Below are 23,599 nucleotides of genomic sequence, written 5' to 3' on the forward strand. Positions count from 1 at the left end.
CCCAATGGGATAGAACCTTCAAACTTTGTTCACATGATCTTCCTGTTTGTTCTTAGGTATTGGACCTTGCTGCAGAGGACACGGATACTGGAGAGAATGCCCAGCTTACTTTCAGTGTTGTGTCTGGAGACCAAGAGCAGAAGTTCTACATGGTCAGTCACAAGCAGGAGCAGCGTGGCACCCTGCGGCTGAAGAAACGACTGGACTATGAACGCCACAGCGAGCAGAGGTTCAACCTCACCCTGAAGGTACAGGACATGGAAGCAATTCCAAATAGACATGCTGCGTTATTGAAGATTATTCTCACCCAGCTTCAGTGTTGTTGGACACACTCACATACAGCAGGTTCCTGGAACGTTTTGTGGTGAATTATTGTAACTGACAGAAAAAGAAAACAGCAGAGGTTTTGAGAATTTTCCTTAATTTGTGATCATAGAGTTTTTTGTCTTTAGAAATTTGGACAAATAATTTCAAAGTGAAGGGACCTCTGAGAAGCCATTCAAACACCTGGTATATTATATCATTTGCAGACAGAACCTTTAAAGCTTTTCAAGGCAACCTTTGTATATATGCTGTAGTGGTATTCTTATTATAATGGTTTATCCTAAAGGTCCAGTGTGTAAGATTTAGGTGAAAGAGATCTATCGACAATAATTTAAAATACAAAAATTCTAGTGATCTTTTTCGAGTGCGTTTCATCTAAATTATACAAATTGTTCTGTCCAATCACAGTTACTGCAGTGTATGTTGGCCATTGTTAGCCAATTAGCTGAGCTGCAGTGTTTCCAATGTACTTTACATGTATTCTTGATCTTGTCTACACAACACTTGATTACAATTTGAGACCTATTGTGGTTGATGTTTCAGGTGGAAGACCTGGACTTTTCCAGCCTTCTTCACTGTGTGGTGGAGGTAGAGGACTACAATGACCATGCTCCTGTCTTCATTCCACACTTTCTTTCTCTCGCCCCGCTACCTGAGGACATCTCCGTGGGAACTAGTGTAGCACGTTTGGTTGCCAGTGACTCTGATTCAGGCCAGAACCGTGACATCACCTACAGCCTATCAGAGGACTCAGATCCTGAGGGGCTGTTCACCATTGACCAGTCTGGTGTGCTATCTGTGGCCCAGCCTCTGGATCGGGAGAGTGTACCCCAGCATCACTTGATTGTCATAGCAACTGATCATGGGGTTCCACGTTTATCAGGCAGTGCAACAGTGCAGCTGCCTCTGTTGGATGTGAATGATAATGGACCAGAGTTTGAGGCAGCATACTCCCCAATGGTATTTGAGAATATGGCGGGACCACAGGTAAGCTCTACTGGGTTTGAGCTCATGTTACATGTGCCATACTGATTTGATGCAATGAGTTACTAAAAAGGAAGAAAGTGAGGAAGGAGCTAAGGATAATCTTTGTTCACTGGTTGTTCAGATGAAAAAAATCCAACCTGAGTAACTCCTAATGCCTTATGCTCTCCCTCCTTGTTTAGGTTGTGAGGTTGAACCAAACATCGACTCTCCTGCGAGCTGTGGACCAGGACTCTCCAGAGAATGGCCCCCCCTTTCACTTCTCAATCCCCCCTGAGTATCGCCACAACAACGACTTCTACCTCCAAGACAACCTGAATGGCACTGCCACACTAACTGCTCTGCGGATGTTTGACCGTGAACGGCAGAAAGAATTCCTCATTCCCATTATAATGAGTGACAGCGGCCGTCCAGCCAAAACTGTGACCACCACCCTGACAGTGACTATCGGAGACCAGAATGATCATGCGCATGTGGCAGGGGAGAAACAGATTTTCATCAACAGTCACCGAGGTGAGAAGGTCGTCTACATCTTCGGGATGTATCCAACTGATATTTTACATTTTCAAGCACAGTTAGATTTTTGCTATCAAGGGTAATTTTCTCTGTAGGTGTAACATCATACTGGCAGCGATTTACAGTAATTCCTAATCAGTGTGCAGTGATTTCAACTGGCACACACAGAGATATACACACACACTAACATTTTTATTGTGTTATTCACCTCTGCCTCGACCCACCCATCATCACCACATTAGTATTGTCTGCATGATCGGTGTTCAGTCACAATGACTCCCATAGTGCTATGCTAAGGGGTCACACTGTGGCTCAGCTTGATGCAGTTCAAAACTGATAAATTATCTTCTATTTTTCTGTTCAGTTTTCAAATTTGGTACAGTATACCGAGCAGGCAACCTAAACGAGTATCACAGGCTAGAATACAGTGAATCTCATAATTTTATGCGGACTGTATTGGATTCTAAACACAAGATTTTGTCAGTCAATATGTTATTCATCATCAACTTTACAAGATGGACAGGTATTTGCATCCTTTTTCACCAAATAAAACATGGAGCTTTTACTTGTGTGCTGTTTGTCACAATATGTGGTGCGGAAAAATAGTAGCATCATCATTTCCATTGCTATGTAACTTTTTACCTCCAAAGTTTCTGGCAAAGGCAAACCACAGGTTAAAACTCAGCATGTCATGGTCTGCCTTTAAATTGTGAAGGGTACCCTCAGAGTAATTCCCACATGGCTCAGAGTGTGAGGAGCTGCAGGGAAAGAACAGCAGTTCCTTCCAGATGATTATAATCATTGTGCATTCAAACAGGGTTTCTGTTATGCATTTCCCTCTCCCTGTGCCAATCACCTGCAATGTCACTTCTTAGTTCAGCTGAAAGGGAATGGGAAATCAGCCTCAAATCTGCATAGTTTGTTTCAAACACATGGACACAGAGGCAACACATGCAGAAAGGCAACACATAGTGTCTCACAAACGTTTTACTGAAGAAATGGAGGCCAGTGTAGACTAACACGTTTTCTCTTAAACCTCTCCAGCGTTTTCAGTGTCAATCACATGCCGACTGACTTGAAATGCTTTTGGCCATTTAACCTGATAATCTCATTAACTAATGTGTCTTCTGTCATAAGGCCGTATGCCAACCACAGTGCTTGGTAAGGTCTACTCTCCTGACCCGGATGACTGGGACAACAAGACTTACATCTTTGAAGGACATGTGCCTAGGTAAATAATGTCATGTGATAAGTGTGTATGCTCTTTAGTAGTGAATGTAAAGGGTTTCACCTTTTGATTGTAAATGTGAACAGGTCATTTTTCAGTTGTTTGTCTGAGAGTGTTTGTGTTTTGTGTAGAAGCTTTCATTTGAGTTATTATTTCAGAAAAGTCCTAGAATGGGTTCGGTTTAATTCATGTATATTCATGGTAATTCAGAATAATGTCCCTGACGGCACATTTAGGACCTATGACACAAGAAAAAAGAAAACTGCCCTATGGATCATTTGTAAATGAAAATTGAACATTTCTTTCCAACTTAAACAGTCATCTAGGCCATCTGCACATACAGATGGAAATTTCTTCTTCTTTGTCTGCATTTTCAAACCATAACTGTGTCATAAACTAATTCAAGGGAGCAATTGAATGCAGGAGATGTCTGATTGTTGAATATAGTTAATACATAATACAAAATTGTAGAAATTTATCGTACTCTTTCTATTTGCTCTTATGAAAGCTCATACTTTAGGTTTTACAAATACAATCCCTACAATCTCAGATCTATTCAGGTTCTTTTCAAATTTGGTACAAATTATTAGTTTGACTTCAGGATAAATATATCATATTTTTAGAAAGTGATGTACAGTATATTGTAACATAATGACGAGCTCTAGTCCGAAACATGGGAGCCTTGCGGTTTATTGCTTACCTATAGGTGGTTTTCCACTTGACAGCTCACCAGGTTGCAGAGTTCTCTTTCACTGTATTCACAGGCAACGCAATTCTCCTCTGCCACCGGGTCAATCTACATTAATGCATGCATGAGACCACACAGGGTGACATTCTATGTAATCAGTCCATTATGTGACATTTCTAAGAAGTGATGTTCTCTGTAGGAACGGTATGGTAGATACAGAACATTCATGTTACATAATTTATGTTCAATACAGTCTAACAAACTCAAAGAAATCAGGAGCAGAGATGTGGATCTTAATCATAGGTAAAACTAATGGAATAATATGTGTTGCACAATGTAAGGAATTTCTTAGCCTTTATGCATGTCTCACCTGCTGTATTTTTTAAAAGGGTCATTACTCACAGAAGTTACTTTTCCTACATTTCCTATTTATAAACACTAGAAGTTAGATGGTTTGTCTGTCAATGGTTTTAACATAATTTGGTGTAATTAACTCTTGAGAGCCAAGCGTATTGTCAATTATACCCAGTAGTCTGGCTTTTTTGGGGGCCAGTGCCCCACAAATCCAAGATTACATACAAATCAAGCCTTACCGTGTTAATATATCAAACGGTTAGCCTGGAATAATGTTCTTAATCTGTTGTAAGTATGATAATTGAGTATTCTTCTTTTATTTTTTTTATAAATCAGGTTTCATTGTATTATACTACTATGGTCAAAAGCATTTAAGGTCAAGAAATGTATTGGATTTAACTATAAAGATGACAAATAATTGTCATTAATTTCCCAATGAGCAAATAATCCATGGAAATATAATTGATATTTGAATGTTAAACACATGATGGTAAACAGCCTTTCAGAAATGCCAAACAAAAAGCATTATTTTCAAACTTCATCTTAAACAAGAGGAAAACAAGAGCATTCCAAAAAAAATTATTCAATGAAAGACAAGATCTAATGTGAAATCAAGAAGTATTGCCCTCAGAATTAAAGAGCATGCTCTTGAATCAGGACAGGAAAGAAACATCTTTTAAATCAGCCTGATACTCTATATGGTGTTCTTCACTTCTCTTCCATCTGTTTACCATCCTCCTTTTCTCCAGTACCTAACCATTCTGTCATTTGTTTTGTCTGTTGTTTTATTCCTCTTTATTATTTTTTCTCTTTCGGTCTTCATAGTTCCTTTTTTTAGTTTTTCAAAGGCTGTCCTTAAGGTTTCTCAATGCTAAAAGTCTTAATTTGGTTATATATTTATTTAAATTACAAACACGTCCCAGGAACACATACAGTGACACTGCAGCACCACAACACCTTGTCCTTCCTCTTCCAAACTGAGCTAAATTCACTGACTCATTTTTGTTCTGTCTCTATCAAAGTCAAGGTTCAGCCCCTTGGAGGACTGGGTGTAATATACAGCATTATCAACTCATGACGTCTCTCTCTCTCTCTGAAGGTTTTCAAACCTACACTGAGCTCAGAGCACATTGCCTAATGCCTACTGTCCTGGCTTCTCACAAATCGAATCCTGTCATAGTTTGTTCTGGTTTGCTTTATATATTTTCATTTCACTGAATCAAATCACGCACAACAGCTTTGGTTCAGTGTAAGTGTGTACTTCAGCTGCTCAATTCTGGGCGCTTCGGATCAAGAGGTTGTATTGCAGGCGGTTGTAACTACCACATTGCACAGTGAGGATTGAGCATTTGTATTTCGACTTCGTACATTTGTTTATCAGTCGGGATAGTTCCATGTATCCTACATTTACTAGAGTAGAAGTGGCCACTAATGTAAGTAGTTGACATAAATGTCAATAAAACTTGTATTAGTAGATTGGAAAGTATTAAATGGAAAAATATTGGTAGTCTTACTAGACATGTATAATAGTATTTTATTGATGGAACCTGGAATAAAGTGCTAGACCTCTAAGGCATAATCTACACACCATAACATGTGCTGTAAAATGTTCTAATGTGGCCCTTGTGTCTCCAAGTGGTTTATTATTTGATTTGCCAGGGTTCTTGAATTTCCTCTCTAATTAAACTTGAATGAGCTCATTTAATGTACAAGGGGAGCATGTAGACAAGAACCAAGTGAAATTGCTTCCTCACATGTCTTTGTGCCTATTAGTCGGTCTCGTTTTTTTCCCTTGCCTCTCTCAGCCTAATGTATTGTCTCTGCTCACTCTCTGTTATTGTCCCAGAGGGGAATTGGTTAACAGCAGAAAAACAGAGTAAAGACTAAGACACAGAGTGAAATGCAGAGTCAAACACATGGCCGAGGGGGTTGAAAACATATTTCCACTGTTCTATCTAAATCCGTCTGGCAAAAGGACAGGAAAGGCTATGGAGCCTTTATATCACCCAACCCACAGACATTGTATTTGTTATACATTGCTTGAACAACATGATGTTTAGGACATTTGATAATTGCATTTAGTTTAAATGATACATATTTAAGTATAAAGGTAAGAACAGTATACATCACGTTCTCCAGAAATCCCAGTTCATAAGTAACATATTGACTGTCAGTGCTGTATAATACAATCGCACCATGGATTGGTAGGTAGGGACTTTGGGACTACTTATTGGAATGAGTTGCTTCACATATAAATGTCATTTGGAGCCTGCACAGTAGTAGTCTCAGCTGTCAATAATGATATTTAATCCCATTTTAATAGCATCATTTAACTATTTAAAAAAACAATCTTACCAAATTAATTTAATGTGTATCCTTAACTTTAATTAAGGGTACACGTAGCAGCTGCACATAGCATGGCCTATGGATGACATAAGTCTCTAACTGAAAGGAGCAAACCAAGTGCATAAAGTCTAGTTAACGATGGCCCTTACAATTTCACCGCCACCTCCTACTGAGTTTTTCTTCCCACTTAGATGGTTACCATGCCACAATGTGACGGTCAAACCACTTAAAGTACTGGTCTCTCCAGACTTACTGACACACTGATAATGGCCAATTGACAAATCACTACAATACGAGGGGTCAGCCCTGTAGATTCAGCAGCTTGTCCCTCTCCGGCTCCAAACCATTAGAAAAAGGGTTCAGGCTGGACCTTTGCACTGTTTTCTTGGATTCTGGTCTGGGTTGGATCGCTGTAGCCAGGAGGCACATGATGCAGTAACTTTCCTGATGGCAATCGCCGAAAGCCTTGAGTCCTGCTTGGTCTTTGTGAATGTTTGTGAAAGTTTCAATGCTTAACAGGGGATGCACTTGGCTGTCTGAACATGTCCATTCATTTTGTTGATTCATGAGGGTGAGAGGTTTAATTTACTCATCCTGTAGAAGGCTCAGTTTATGTGAAATAGAAGCAAGGCATTAAACCTATTGTCATCTAAATACACCTCTTTTTTTACTGATGTGGTTGTTTGTTTTTTCCTTCAGTTACTTTATCCTGAACAAGCGAACAGGTTTCCTGATCATCAAGGAGAATGCCCCACCGGGCACCTATCAGTTCCAGGTCCGCGTGTCCGATGGAATTTGGCCCGATGCTGTCTCCACCGTCACTGTGCATGTGAGGGAGCTGCGAGACGAGGCCATCTACAACTCGGGGTCCCTCCGACTGGCAGGTAAGGCTGACCCACAAAGCTACACAGACACACAAACACACACACCTGTCTCTGTTGAAAAATAGTCTCTGATGTCACATGTGAATGTCTTTCCTATTATCTCTGCGGGTGACAACTGACTCCTGGTTGATGACCTTTCCTGAGCCCGGTCATTGCTGTGTCTGGTTTTGGTTTGGCTCTCACAGCTGATGTGTGTTTGCCATCTCTATGTATGTATCGTTGTTCTTTCACAATTGTTAGGTTACTAGCATCTGTCGAGTGTGATGTCATACACTACTCCAGTTTGTGGATGTTTGTGCGTTATCATAAGACTGATGTGTGTGGTTGACATCAGAACCCCCCATCCTAAGACAACAACCTCAAAATGTTGAGTTGGGAAGTTTGGTCAAATGACCAAAAACTTTTTACTGCCACAAATCCACCGGTTAATGGAGCAGAGGCTTGGCATATTGGGGCAGTGTCAGGAGTAAGCAGATGTTGTACTGAAGAGTAGGCTCAATCTAAGGCCAACACTCCTTTACTGATCAATCTTTTTGTCAATACCCTACAAGGTCATGAGATTTGGGACGTGACCAAAAGAACACGATAAGGCTTGAGAGCCTTTGCAAATCAGCTGGGCAAAGCCTTGGAAATAGGATAAGGATATATCAGGAAGGAGATGGAAGTTGAGTCACCGCTCCTTTGCTTTGAAAGGGAGTCGGTTGAATTGGTTAGGCAATCTGATCAGGATGCCTCCTTGGTGTCTTCCATTACATATTTTACCAAGTGTGTCCAACTGGTAGGAGGCCCTTGGGAAGACTCTGAACACGCTGGAAGCAGTATATATTAAATCTGGCTGGCAGTACCTTGTAACCCCCACGAGGAGCTCACAAATGTTGGTGGCGACATCTGGACTACTTTGCTTGACCTAATCCTTGATAGGCAGCAGTTATGGATTGAAGTCCCATTGACCACATTTTTCTTTATGTCTGGTTTATTTACAATATTCTAACATTGGCATAATTCTGGTGTTGAATGGATGCGGTGAAATGCATGTATTGTATCTACGCAGAATGATACAAAGGACAAAGTCAAAGGTCTGAACATTACACAGGGGTGAAATCAATTAATTGGGCATTGAGCTTTCTTCTTATAAAGATTGACATCCTAAATCGTCCACTCTACTCGCACCTCTGCGAAGAAACCTTGACTTGTACTTTGCAATTTAGCTTTGGCCAGTTGTTTACCACTCCTTTGTATCAGCTTAGTTTGGACATTCATGCCAACATACTTGACCCCCACTGCTTTTGGCCTTCAAAGCGCATTTTTTCCAGTTTACAGCTATGGCACAGCCTCTCTGTCTGTTGTCATTTTGATTAATGTCCAGTGACATTTACTATTGCAGGAGCAGGTAGCTTTGCTTGAAAATTAAAACTGCTCACTGTTGAGCTCAGTGCCGCTGATAAGGGAGTGTTGGAGAGCATGCTCATTATTTGAGTTGTCTCCAGTCCTAGAAAATTAATGATCACTGATTACTGTTTGCTTTGGTAGTGAGCAGTGTTTCAAAGGACTGTCTCAGTTAAAGATGTTTCCTTTGCAACAAAAAACAAAAAGACACATTATTAATCGTTCTCCCTTGACTTATTGGCTCTCAGCTGTCGTTCGTGCACTCACAGAAAAGCCTGTTTCCATTACTTATGCTGGCAAAATAATTAGTCGGGAGGTTTTGCTCAACCAGCACATTCTCCGCACATGCTGAGCAGCATTCATCATTACCTGATGTACAGCACATCGGCTGTCTCCTCAGAATTAAATTCACTTTAGAGAAATGGGACATGGCTGAAGGATTTTTATGATTTCAGAGATATTGAAATAGAAGCAGAGCGGGAGGCCAGTGGGTGCACTCCAAAGAAGGCTTGGGAATAGAGTGACAGAAAAAAAGAGAGGATGCAAGGGAAGAGTCAACCTAAGTATATAAAAGATTTGCTTGTCGTTGTGGAAAAGGGGCTGATGTGAATGAATGTGCACCAAACCAAGGGATGGCTCAGTGGAGAACAGCTGGTGCTCCCATTCCAATATTTGTGTAATGACTCACTGCACCAAATGCAGACTAGCAACTGTCACTTTTCAATGAACAAAAGAAATCACCATGAAAGAATTGCTCAGTTAAACAGGTCTCAGTGTTGTTGTTTTTTGCAATTCAAACATGTCTTTTCTGTCCATTTAAGTTAGAAGGATCAGTTTAGGTCTGTCAACAACTTGTGCCTGTGGGGTGGTCACTTCAGTGAGATTTTTTAAATGGCTCCACGGTCTTCAAAAGGTCTGTTTGCTGTGGAGTGTATTGATTTGAATGGCCCTGGTTGTAACAGAGGGACTTAAACTGAGCTGGAGCGCCGGTGTCAGAAAATTGCTGTGAATACTGTGTCAAAATTCCGCTATTAACCCAAAGCTCGGAAATGAGCAAACTCCCAAAAAGTGTAAGTTTGAGGTTACAAAACATCATTGGATGTCAAGGATAAATGACTTCGTGATCATCCTGTGGTGTGGGCAAGCTACCAAACAGCAGTGTGTGTGTGTGTGTGTGTGCGGAGGATATGTAACAGAAGCCATTTCCAGGATTTTATTTTTCCATGTGGAGCCATGGAGTAAACAGTCTCATTGATTCTCAGTGTCGGGGATTATGAAAATATTCTACTTATAGCATTACTTACTCCCTCCTTGACATTCTAAATCACATTTCAAGAACAAATGAGGAATGCAATAAGAGTACACAAAGAAAACACCAGTTACATATGCCTTCCTGAGATTAGGGCTCAGGACAAGAAGTCCTTGAAATGTCCATGTGAATTAGCGTAGTGAAATCCAAAGTGCTCAGGGGGAAGGTACAATCAGATGCACATGATGAGTACATACACTGCATACAGTAGGCTGATGCAGCTTGTTTTACATGATTGAACTCCATCTGCCAGAGTGCCGTGTAGCAGAAGATACAAAGCTGAGACACTACCCAAATCATTTTCCGTCTCTCTTCTTACATTTGTCTGCGCGCTGAGAGACGTGTTATAACGGGATCAATAGGCATAAATTGGAAAAAAGTTTAATTTAGTTTTCAAATGCAGGGATTATATCTGAGCATCCTGGGACTTTAATGACAAATTGCCAGATTTCAAGCAAGTATCTCCTGCTGAAGACAATGCTGTGGGTGATAAAGATCCACAAGCTACTCTAAGCAGTGGAAGTTCTGGAAGTGGATTACCTGGCGGGAAAAAAAACAGTCTATTCTATTGGTGTACACAGGCTACAAAAACATAGTTGTATTTCTAGTTCATTGGGGCCAGAGATACTATAGGCTAGGATATCTAGGAGGAAAAGTAAGGAGTGCCTGTATTCTACAAACACATGTTCAAGAACAACATCTGTAATCTGGGGATCAGGAATTATTACAAGAAAACAAAAGCCATGCAATGTGTCTGGCAGTAAGGAAAACCGGAAAAGGATCTTTATTCATCCAGATATTGTGTCTGTCTGGAGGAAGTGCTAAAGGTTTGCTATGGTGAAAAATCAACTACAGTTTTTTAGGCTTCATAACATGATTCCAATCGCCTGAGCAAGATCAGATTAATGTGATTAAAGACACAATGTTTAAAGCAAATCATCTTTGCAGTTATTTACGCCTTTGGTTTTTAATTGAGAGTGCATCTCATCTTGATAGGTTTTATGATTTATACATGTTTTAAGAGATGGCTCAACATGAATGATGTGTAGCTCATTTACATACACCTCCCTCACTCTCTGTTCAAGTCTTTGGCTAATCAAAACAGTTTGAAACATTTTAATGAAAAAATAGAAAGAACTCAAAAGACAAATTATTCTTATTTAATGCAGATGTACAAGAATGTTATAAGCTTAAAGACAGATTGGATAGGACACATGTATTTCTCATCATTTAATTATGAAAGTGGAGATGTGGCAGTACTACTGCATACAAATTTACATATTTGTATTAATCACCTTGACGCTGACTGAAATGGTTGCAATGGGTTAATTCATGGCTTTTTATTTGGGGAACAAATTACATATAATGCGCATGCGGCTCATGATATTGATGCATCCCTCCTTTAATGACGAAGGGTGCTAACTGAAACTTTGTAATGGGAAGAGCCCTGGTTTAATATAACTAAGAGGAATCCCAGAGAACAAGACATGAAGGAAATGATGGAAGAGGTTGGTTGTGTAGATGTATGGATCTAAATGTATTATAAAGATTGCATGTTTTTTTATAATCTATACAACACATATTCTAGAATTTGATTAATTTTGCTATGTATGTATAGACTTTTTGGGGGGAAAGCAATAGTGCTAATATCTATATGAAACAATTATAATGGAGATATATATTATTAATATCAATAAAGCTGTTTTTATTGTCTAGCAAAAACTGAACCTTTGCAATTGCAGAAAAAAATGACATTGGGAAAACAGATCCATCAATCTTAATGGAAACAATGAAAGCATATTCATGGATGATTGCATCATACTATGCTGCTTGATAAAATAAAGTAATTTAAAGAACAGAAAGACGTGAAATAAAAGATTTGAGTTAAAGCTGCTATATCAGACCCCTACGTGATTCTTTGATTGATTGATCTGACTTTAACATATTGAAATAGATGAAATACAAAACATTCTCTATTTCTACAGAAAACAGATATGAATATATTAATAAATCAGGTCACTGCGTGACTTATTAATTAATTATAATAAACCTAGCAAAGCAATTTCTTAACTGAAACATAAAAATTATAAATATGTATCTAGCCTGTATGTCCTTTGATCTCACAAATTATTTCAAAGCTTTAAATATCTTGGTAAGACATCTTAAATTAGTCGTAATTTTATTTTGCCGATGTGACCACTGACCTGACAATTAGTCTCATAGGGCTTTAAGGAAATATACCTACACTCCACATCAGCCCGACCATATGGATATGTTCTGCTCCTGATATGTTCTGTTTGCTCTTTCAGGAAATAGGGGTAAACAAAAACTCCATGAAATGTTCACATAAAGCTACCTACAAGCAAATACATTACACAATGAAGCGAGAAGGGCTTTATAGACTGTGCCTGTCAAGGGGTCGGTCTTTAAAGGAGATGCGATGCTGGAAGCGTAACCCGAATGATTCTCTGTCTCTTGTTACAGCCTTTTCTGCCCTCTGAGGTATGTGCTTTTAGGAATCAATACACAGAAATAAATGGAACAAAAATATATTTAGTTTTCTACTGCTGGGGTTATGTTTGAGAAACCTTTGACTTTGTTCTCCTGACTTACTGATCTGGGATTTTTCAATATAGCGTCTCTACCCAGAGGTACTGCCACTGTGGATGCCCACAAATGTTCCACATACACTTTCAGCACTGAAATATGACTTCGACCAGTGATTATTTTCCTTAGAATCAAAGGGGCCGCCCTCTGTTTGTACACATTAACGCCAGACCCTTGGTGATGAGAAGTTATACTCACCCTGTGAAGGTTTTCACTGCTGGAGGTGTGGGGTTTGAATAATTTGGTTATTTAAGTAGTTAAGTAGTTGTAATTTAATCTGAGCTATTAGCTGCCATAGGTAAATTTTGTATTTATATCGTGCTTTCTTAGGCAACTCAAAGCGCTTTACAGTTAGTTCTGTGTTTCAGATCTAAAACTTCATGAAAGGGGCACTATGAAGTCAGGGGCAAACCCCTTTATTGATAAATCCTTTTTTGTTCTTAGGAGTTTCAAATACTAACGCCTCTTGCGAAATTACCCATAACTCAATGTGACATGCTAAATGGCCCATTTTGTCAAACCAATTCCAAAGATGTGCAGTTTACAATGAACCTGAAAACAGCATCACATCATCTGAGGACCTGAGAAGATGTGAAGTCTTGACTAGTGCTAGGGTAATTAATAGTAATCATTTTCTTCTCACTTGTTAATAGTTTTTTTTTCACCCTTAGCAGCCAATTAAAATCTGCATAATCAGTTGTTTTGCTCGAAGGAGATTACCCTGACCTCGGCCTTCTCATATGATTCAGGGTCATAATGTAAGAATGTCAGACATAATTATACAAACAAGTTTTTATAATTTAGTGCCAAAAATTACCCTACTTTTTTCCTTCCTTTTTCTATTATATGAGCCAAACAGTCATCAGTAGGCATGTTTGGCCTTGGTCCACTTACACTCAACTGAGTGTCATTAGTTTAATTGTTCTGATTTAAAAAAAAGCTTTTTAGAAATTACTTAAGATATTTCATATTCATATTTTTGTTTTCTCTACCTTAACATAATCTACAGATTGCTTCTAAAGAAGAAAAAGCAGAGATGTATTTCAAAGGAGATCTTAATGAGAAGTGACAGCAGAAAGAAAAGATATTCTCAGTTGTCCAAAATGCACCAACTGTGTTTCAGTCATGCTCAGGCATAAGCACGATAAGTTATACAAAGACCGTGATGGTTGTGTTGTGTGTCTCCATAGTTTGCATCAGTTGTGTCATCACTAAACCACTACACAGGCTGGATAAAGATCCCTTTTTGTTGCTATTTGTTTGAAATCACAAGCCTATATCCAGGTGCGTGTCTGTGCGGCACCGCCTCGACACCCGACTCTGACGAAGCCTCTGGGAAGGAGAAGGCAGTGGTGAAATGTGAAGTTGGATCACAGCCAGGTGCAAAGGCTGCCACTATGTGTTAGGAGTTACTACCCTCTAACCCCAGCCCCCATCCCTGCTGAAAGTCTCTCTGTCTGCCGGTGTCCTTGTTTCTCGCACTGGACTGACTGATGGGAGCTGACATTAGCCTCGATCTCTCGCGCTGTATCTACAGAGCCTGCTCTGAGCCCCCTGTCTTGACTCTTAATGCCAGGACTGTCTCCCTTAACACACTCACAAATCCCATCACCCCGGTCAACCCTTTTATCTAGGACTAGGTGTGTGTTTGTTCTCATATTACTATATCCGGGAATCTTTTTGTTGAATTTGTGACAAAGTGTAGTTTCTGTTAGTCCTTCATCTTAAAGGGTACACATACAGACACTCATGTGGCCACGTGTCATGACTGTAACAAACATGACTGTAACTCAGGGAGATGCATACTTGATTTGAGTAACCGATGTTGCTGAAGCCTGATTTTATTTTAATCTGCAGATTATTATCTAATTAGTCCAATGTAAAACATTGGTTAGACCTTGGAACACATCAAAAGTGCAGCACTACAAGACTGGATACAATGGTTCTCATGCAAAAACCATTTCTACAAACAGATTTGGTCTTAAGTTGTGCGTACGGGTTATCTAGGACATTTAGCCGGATTCAAACGTTTTTTTGAATTTTAAATTTTCTGGTTGGTGCAAACACAATTCAAACACAAGTCCTGTGACGTGTTGTAGGTCATTTCATAAATTTGAAGCTAAAATGAATGCACAGGATATATAATTGTATTTAAATTCATTAAAACTCTTTCAGATCAAATCTATAGGCCTGTGTGGGTCATTCTCTTGTGAATACCATCAGGCACTTCCCCCTCCGGTGTGTCCCTAAGAGTACAAAAGAAGGGTAATATCAGAAAACGTCCTTGCATGAAGTCCAATGTACACAATGACAATGAAATCATGTGCTGCAACCACAAATGATTTCCCACTCATGGTTTGACACTTGCCCTGCCTCTCTTTCACGGTGTTCTCAGGAATATTTGACATTGGATCATGTTCTCACAGGCTGTGGTTTAAAATCACAGTGCGCTGGTAGAACACAGTATATAACAGGCAGGACTGTCAACACACCCAAGTTAGGCACATCATTACAAACAGCTGAATAAAGGATGAAAAGCTCCCTCCATCTTGCTTTCCTCCCACTGACATTCTTTTCTCTTGACGTGTTGAAGAGTATTGGCTGTAACTTAATGAGTGCTGTACAAATGTGCATGCGTGACTAATCCCAAGTGCAACCTCTCCTTGTGAGGGGACCATGTTTTATACACTACATCCCTCTGATGTCCCTGTGTGCAGGTAGTAAGAGCAATCTATAAGAGGAATCTGATCTGTCACCTTTTTCATCGTAAATAATATGGCCGTATTTTAAAAGCAACTACAGATCCAAGCGAAAACCATTCATCATTTTTCCTTAGCAGAATGTAATGGCTATTTACGCCCATCATAAAAGTGATGGACGTGTAAGTCATTATCTAAAAAATTGCGGAAGGGGTTGGCCAATGTCCCCCACTTTGAACAAGACTGTAATATCTCAAATGCTATTGGACATCCATACGCAGAGGATGAATGTCTGGTTTTGGTGATCTCCTCGATTTTCCTCTTGCCTCATCATAAAATTGTTGAATGTGACAATACAACAATAATTCCTGAGCAACTCATTTTCAATGACAAAGTAATTGCTTCTGTATTGGTCATATGGGTTTTAAAAGCATACTGAAAATACTTTTAGCTTTAGCCTTCTTTTAGTCTGTCGCAGGTGTGGCTTTCATTTAAGATTTAATCTGGCAAATCTAGTAAAATTTTGAAGCTGATTGGGAAACATAAAGTTTTTTGTGTTTTGGTTGATGCTCTCCTTTAGTTCTCAACACTCTGAGGCTAGTAGATTAGAAAATAGCAATGCATCATGCCATACCCGCTATTATGAAGATTATTGTTCCAGCGGGGGTTACGCATGACTTCTTTCATCTAGACACACAGATTCATCTCTCACTTGTCTCTCCTTCTGATAGCTGCACACACACACAATCCAGTTCTCTCTCTTCCTGGGTTATTTCCCTTGGACAAATTTAAACCCACCTCTCCTCTGGAACATCCTTCAAACCTATGGTTCCTTTAGAATTGCTGTTTGAAAAGTTTACTCTTTATGGTTTTTGTTGCTGTCTCTAGTGCTCATCGACTCTTGTCTACCCAGGTCCAAATCTCAGGTCCACTAGCAATGGAGAACAAGTTTGTTATTATTATGGTTGTCCATGTAATAATCAGAGATAGTCTGTGTGTAACATAGAGCTCAACTAAGCACCTGACCAGGGGCCAATGTCTATATGAGGGTAGAACGGAATCAATCTGCTTAGAGTTCCTGTAACTTGAGCTAAGCTTTTATACTTATGGGTCAGCCCTGATGACACATGATAACTGTTTTGAAACTTGACCTTAAGTTGATCTTAATGGTGTCCTTGTTCATTTAGACCGTTAAAATGTGGACCTTTAACATACAGTACATCTCAGACATGCTGGACGTCTGCAGGGAAACAAAACATGACTAAAATGTCTTTCCATCTTTCTCTTTATGCCTGCCACAGAGCATGATTAGACACAGCACCACAGATTGTCAGGAGTGTAATTACCTTTAAGTGTCACAGTTAGGAGTCGAATTCCAACTGCAAATCGATGTGTTCACCTGCAAGGACACACACATGGACATGCACAGACGCATACTCCGGAAGACAGTACATTCACAAACTAATTTATCAAACAAAATAATGCATCAGATAATTTGAGCAGCATTCAATAGTTTATACTCTCCAGTCTCTTGTTCCATTTTTTTCACGTAGCATTTTGGCTAAATGGATGTATCCTTGATCAGATGTGGAAATAATGAGGCCCGCTTCTATACAGTGTACAATTCCAATGGTGTGTGTATGTGTGTGTTTTTTTCTTAGACATCACCGCGAAGGAGTTCATTGAACTGAGAGGGAAGCAGCGGAGCCGCTACGAGCTGCTGGTGGACTTCCTGTCCGAGATGCTATCTGTTCCACCTGACGATGTCAACATCTTTAGCCTAATAGATGTGAGGGAGCGGATGCTAGATGTACGCTTTGCTGTGCAGGGCGGCCCGTCCTTCCTCCAGCCTGAGAAAATTCACGGTTATCTGGCTGCCCACAAACAAAAGGTAGGTTGTTGTTTGTGTTCTTTATCTTTTTAGCAAGGTAGACACAGTGAATTGCCATCAACCAGGTTGTTTTGTTGGCTTATCTGTTGATGAAAACATTTGGAAATTTGAAAAAAGCTAGTTCTGCCAATGGCGAGGAATATATGACTTTGTTTGGGTCCAACACAGACACACAACCGAGACACAACATATTATGGAAACACAACTGCATCAGTATTCAAATTATTTTTAAGATGGCGCTGTTTGTCCGATATGTGGATGTCTGCCACACTGTAAATGGTGCAAACAAGAATCTAGTTGCCTGCCTTGCGCATTTCTAGTACCTATCTCTAAATACAGCATAGTCAGTGGCGACTTGTGAAATATCTTCTCGGTGGGGCTGTGCTGTGCCATACTCAGTTTTTAGTACCCATCCCACTACGATTTAACAAAAATTGCAGAATACCAGTTGTTAGTGAAATAATAGGTACTTATTTAATTCAAAAAATAAACATGTAATTCATTTTTACACAGAAATAGATACCTAACAGTATACTGCATACTGCACAAACTATATTCAAAATCTAATCTTAGAAAAAATTATTCAAACTAATATAAACAAAAATAGTAATTGACAGTCGATTGATAAATAATGTAAATTATTATTAGTTGTTGCCCTTGTGCTCAGATAGTAATTTGAGTATGCATCTCAAGACTAAAGACGGAGTCTGGTTACTAGTGTAACGTACACGCTGGATATCTTATGAGGTAAACTATACACAAAGAAAATCCACGTAGAATTTGACACAGTCAATGTATCCACCAACATCTTCAACAATATATATGTACTGCATATTTATATACCTCCTCGCAACCTTCAAGGGGATAAGCAGGATAGATGATGGATGGACGGATGGATAGATGCCTGTTTGTGTCTAATTCAACATAGAAAAGTGAACAGCTCGCTGCTGGCCTGTTATGATTGGAGACAGCATGTTCAGTTACCACTTAAGAGTGTAACGGACATAAAACAACAAAACAACCTCAAAACATCATATGGGTGTATTTCTCAACATATTTTTGCTAATTTGTCCTGACAGCTTATTTTGTACCACTTTGCTGTGAGAAAAGCAAACTCCCAACCATCAACAGTGAAATAGATAGAATCAGGTCAATTTCATCATCTCTCATTAAAGTGCAAACAATATATATAGTGACAGACAGATGAAAAAAACATTATAAGCCCTCACACATATCATTATATATTTATTGAATGAGTTAGGCGACCTGCGCCTGCATCATTTATGTTATTACTGTTCATTCACACATTATCACACACCAACAGCATTGATTTAATTAGACCTAGGGCTGAATGACTGGGAGTAAATCTAAAACAGCAGTTTTTGTGAATTGAAGCACATTTTCTCCTGTCACTGTAGGGAAAGCACAAGTGTGAATAACAAAATTAATAAGTGCTAAATTCCATTGAGTTGCTTCAGTCTGTTGGTATTGTGTACACTTGCTCACGTTGTCATTGCCTAGTGGGAATAAAAGAGAGCGACTGTTAATGTGTTTAGTAACACTTTGTCTGCTGCAGGTCTGTTGTGATTTGCATTCCGATTACTCTTGGAAATTACACTCCAGGGACTTACTGCATAACTAGTGTGTACACAAAACATGCATATCTTTTAATACTACTAAAGTCGTACCTATTTTACAGGTGTTATAGTCCATTCTCCAAAGGATACAAATGTAGAACTTTTTTAATTTGTCCTTTTAATTGTGGAAGTATTTTGGAAGCATATGATTAAAAGTTTTACATTTTATTAAATTAGACATTTTGACGGAGTTGCTTTCTTTGTGCACATTAACTTTTGCAAATGAGGCCACAGCCCTGTCTCATTATATTATCAAACATCTTTGAGGCATAAGCGCAAAATTATTCTGCTTAGAAAAAAAATTGATTTGAAAGTTTCAGTAGTTTAAGCAAAGTTACCACTAAGCATTTTGGGCTTATTTTCAAACCAGTCAGTCTTTGAAAGGTCAACTGAAGTAACTAATTTCATGTAGTTACTCTCAATGTTAGACAGGTCTCTTTTACTACTGCCATTATGTTTATTGATGCTTAACATTGACTCCCAATGACAAACTGACAATGTCAAACTTGTGTCTGGTGGACGTGTCCTACAGCTATACTATCTACAGCTCTACATCATAGCAGCTCGAGCAAACATTAGTCTTTACCTCACAGGAGGAGCCACTTCACGAACCATGCATTTTTAACTGGGAGATTCTGACTACTATTGGCTGTCTCATGGTTACTCTGCAATTATATTTGTTGAGTTAAGGCTTCATAGCTGTACCTGCTAACTACCTGACTCAGCATGCCGTCAGCACCCTCATAGTCATTTCTCAGCAGGAAATAAATCATGGAGTCTATACTGGCAGTCTTGAATGCTGGCAGAGGTACACATGCAAAGAAGAAGGAAAACAGAGGTAGTGGATTGGTCTGAATCAGATCAAAAGCAGGTTCAAAATGCCCACTCTGCTGTTTTTAACAAGTGCCAGCACTGAGTCTGAGTGATTCCCCCTCTGGGTATGGAAGCATTGTGTGAACAACTCTCTGTGCCAGGAAGCAGCTGTTTATTCCCCAGAAGCTTCTGGTTGAGCTGCTCTCACCTGTCTAAATGAACCACTCTATGCACTGCAGGTGTTAAATCACCTCAGTGTATAATCACACCTGTAGTGCAGTCAGTGTTAATACACTTTCATGTCCTCCATTGCTTTGGCAATGGAGGACACGCACAGGATACACGCACAGGATACAAAAGGAACTAATGACTCTGAGGTTGAAGGGCTTTTGAGGCTGATTGCATCCATACTGTGTGGATTGCAGAGCTCTCTTTTGTATGTGTAGTACTCGATTTTAAGACAGCATAGCAACATAATGACCCTAAACCTATAGAAAACATAGATGCAGAGGTATCTCGTAAGACCTCAGTCCAAACGGACATGTCTTTCACTCTCCCACGATGAAAGGTCCCTGAAAGAAGAAAGAAGCCAAGCCTATGGCTGTGGTCTGTGGGACACAACCTTTGGATCCTTCAGTGACACGCTGCCATTTATTTGAAAACAAATATTTGAAAAGTTTGGTGACTTCATGTAACTTTATGTCCTATTATTTTGGTTCCTTTGAAATTGTGATATTCCGTAAATACCGGGCTGTGATTCGTACTCAGTTGATCTGATAAAAATATAGAAACTCCCAATTAATACCAGTGCACTTTAATACACAGTCAAACAGCAGAACATACTTTTGACACTTCTGTACCTTTTCTCCCAATGTCTTATATAAAGACAGATTATTTCAGTCGGTTTTAATCTTATATTACAAGATTCTCAGTCACACTACACATCAGGTCGTTATTCAATTTAATTCAACCTCTACTTCTGCGACATTTATTGTTGTACCACCCAAGAGCCTGGAGGAAGAAGCATCCGTCATACAGTTGATACAAACGGTTACATGCATGTTATAGTGTGGAATTAGGAATAGTATCACTTGAATGATCAGGCCCAGAGGACTGTCACTTATTCTTCAGAAGATCCAATTCTGAAGAATGAGGACTCAGTGGGTTGAAAAATCCTTATAATTTTGTTATTGTAAAATAGTTTTTTGTATCTATTATCCAGCCTTGTCCAATAGAGCATGAAATTAAAATTGCCTCCCCAAATTATGATTTTAGATGGTTTGGTTTCATGATCTGTTCAGCATTGCTCGATATATCCTTCTTTCTCCTTCCTCTACCTCCACTTTGTGTTAAAGAAGAGACCCGTGATGCAATACAGTGAAGATTACACAGAGGAGAGATTAGACAGATGTTATGAATACCCTCCCAATGAAGTACACACTGTCATGCTACACTTTCATTTTAGACTTTTAATGATTAGAGATTGAAGTTCCGAATGAAAAGTTTGCATTTTGTGACAGGAAGTGACAACATGCATGTGATTTCTCAAATCTGGTCGTTTTTGTAGATAACAATGATCTGTGAGGATTACTCAAATCGAGAAAACAAGCAATGCATAAATATGAAAAACAATAAATCATGTTTATAATCAATATTCAATTCTTCATATCAAAATGTCATTAGCAGCTCTTTTTGTGTTGTTCTCACACTCCTATACAGCTACAGATTTCCTGATTCAAATGCACCCGAAGCCCCCTTCCCTTTCTTCCAAAAGACCATCTCATATTGTCAAAGCCACAGCTTGTAGGCCACCTCTGGTGAACGCTTGTGACCACTTCTTGTTGTCAATGATAAATATTACACTCCATGTATCACCCTCCACCTAAAACCATTTCGGTTATTTAGGACACAGGGAAATTCGGCCTGATTCAGGCTATTGTCCTGAACAGTTATTTCTGGGTCAACCCCCCCAAAAAAAAAAATGTTATTTCTACTTTATTCATAGTCCACGAGTGTCCACATCCTTTTAAATCCAACCCAATTTGACTCTTACAGAATTGCACAGTGCGGATTATAGCTGTAATAGTGACTCTTGCTGTCCAAAAAAACACGCAACAGAGCCGTGCTCTGTCAAATGAGAGGGGTTTGTCAAATAACATAGTTCGTCCCATATTTGATCGGAAATTGTCTGAGTTAATTCAATTCTACCCATTACAGCAGGCTTAGCAAAATTCCAGAACATTAAAAAGCACATCATCACCATATAGGAGAAAGTTGGTGAAACTCAAACATTACACTGCATCACACTGACGCACACTGGCCGCTGGCTTCAGTCAGACCTCATTTCACGTTTCAAGAGTCTGAATGGAAGTACGGAACCTGAGTGAGTGTGAATGGCGCTAGAGCGTGCTTTATTTTGTGTGTGTGTGTATGTGTTTGTGTGTGTGTGAGAAAGAGTGAGTGAGTGAGTGAGAGAGAGAGAGAGAGAGCTGGCCCTCTGTCCTCAAAGGGAATGATGAGCCAGTCTCTATCTACATGTGTCTGTTAGTTGAGAAACAGCACAAGTCACATTCACAGTGCTCAGTCCAGCTCACTGTGATCTACCCTTTGCATCTCTCTTTATATCCCTTCCTGGTGTCCTGTCTTTTCTTTGTTCCATGTGACCATTGCCAAGGAGAGAAAGGTGAGACGGGGAGGAAAACATGCAAGCGTAGATGAACTCTTTTCATTCTAAAATTAGCAAAGTGTGGCCACAGAGAGAAGAAGAGAGGAAAGATGTGTAAGTGGAGAGGTAGCCAAGGCTTTCAGGTGTGATTTGTGAGGAGAGGGCCTAGCGTTTCATCTGAATTCAGCCAGGTTCTCTAGAGAAGACATTGATCAGAATGACATGTGAAGCGTGGCGAGGGAAAGGATGAACGAGCGCTTGAGAAATAGAGCGGGGGGGTTGCTGGTGGACGGGGGAGGAAAGGGGTGGAGGCGGTGGGTGGAACAGGTAGGTAGGGGGTGCAGAAGACGGAGGAGCGCTTATTATTAATGTGCTCAATTCTCCAGTAATACTTTAGAAGTAGGATATTTAAAACAAATCTTTATTCCCTATATCTCTCTTACTCCCATCTTTACCTCAATAATGGAACTTATCCCTCGGTGTTTTCAATCCAGAACGCTCCACTTGACTTTCAATGATACCACATTGAATTCCAACTTTAAAAAAATCATTGGTATGGCGCTCAGATACCAAGGTTCATCTTTTCATTATATTAATGTGGCCCGAGGGCAGTGCAGAGGACTGTGGAATCTCCCCAGTGCACTGAAACAATGGTCCAAGGAACAATACGTCCCTGTGGTCCTGCTTTCTATACACACTGTTCTGCCTCCGAAAGTTTGAGTGCATGCCTGTCCTTGCATTCCCTCAGCACAACATTCAAACCGAATGGGCCATACTGATTTCCTTTGAGCCATACCAGGGTTAAGAGACTACAATGTGAGATAAAGTGTTTTCTTGGTTATAAAGCAATTTAAAAATAATAGTTCAAGATGAAGATTAAATGAAATGCGTTTTTCTTGTGTTTACAGTTTTTCACGGAAATTTTGTTTGCTTGAAAAAAGTCTTAATGTAGGAGTCAACAGCATGGTAAGACCATGGTAATTTACCTTCACACAGGATACGGTTATTTCAGATAAATTACTCTGTTGGCCAGCAACCGTGTGACAGACAGCATGACGCCGACTTCACGAGGCCGCCCTTATCCCTAGATATCTCCCTACTGGCCGTGCTCCCTGCGTCCTTGTGTCCACCCCCCAACACTGTTGCCCTTTTCCTCATCTTCGCCCTCTCCCCACTTGTTTTGCTCTTCACTGCCTGACTGCGTGTCGTTGGCTTTTAATGTCAGAGATTCCAAGGATGCATTATCTCATGCTGAGAAGATGCCAGCA

At 39.7% G+C, this 23,599-nt stretch overlaps 1 protein-coding gene across 1 annotated transcript in view; it reads left to right on the forward strand.

Annotated features, from left to right (window-relative positions):
- si:ch211-186j3.6 (neural-cadherin) overlaps positions 1 to 23,599 on the forward strand; it is a 280,670-nt gene that overhangs the window by 155,285 nt on the left and 101,786 nt on the right. Inside the window, exons 20-25 of the mRNA XM_062390233.1 lie at positions 57 to 248; positions 868 to 1,311; positions 1,491 to 1,821; positions 2,962 to 3,055; positions 7,140 to 7,324; positions 16,987 to 17,216. Coding sequence (XP_062246217.1) covers positions 57 to 248; positions 868 to 1,311; positions 1,491 to 1,821; positions 2,962 to 3,055; positions 7,140 to 7,324; positions 16,987 to 17,216 — 1,476 coding nt within the window. The remainder of the gene's footprint in view (positions 1 to 56; positions 249 to 867; positions 1,312 to 1,490; positions 1,822 to 2,961; positions 3,056 to 7,139; positions 7,325 to 16,986; positions 17,217 to 23,599) is intronic.

This window comes from Platichthys flesus, chromosome 1 (genome assembly GCF_949316205.1).
Source record: "Platichthys flesus chromosome 1, fPlaFle2.1, whole genome shotgun sequence".
Lineage (NCBI taxonomy): Eukaryota > Metazoa > Chordata > Actinopteri > Pleuronectiformes > Pleuronectidae > Platichthys > Platichthys flesus.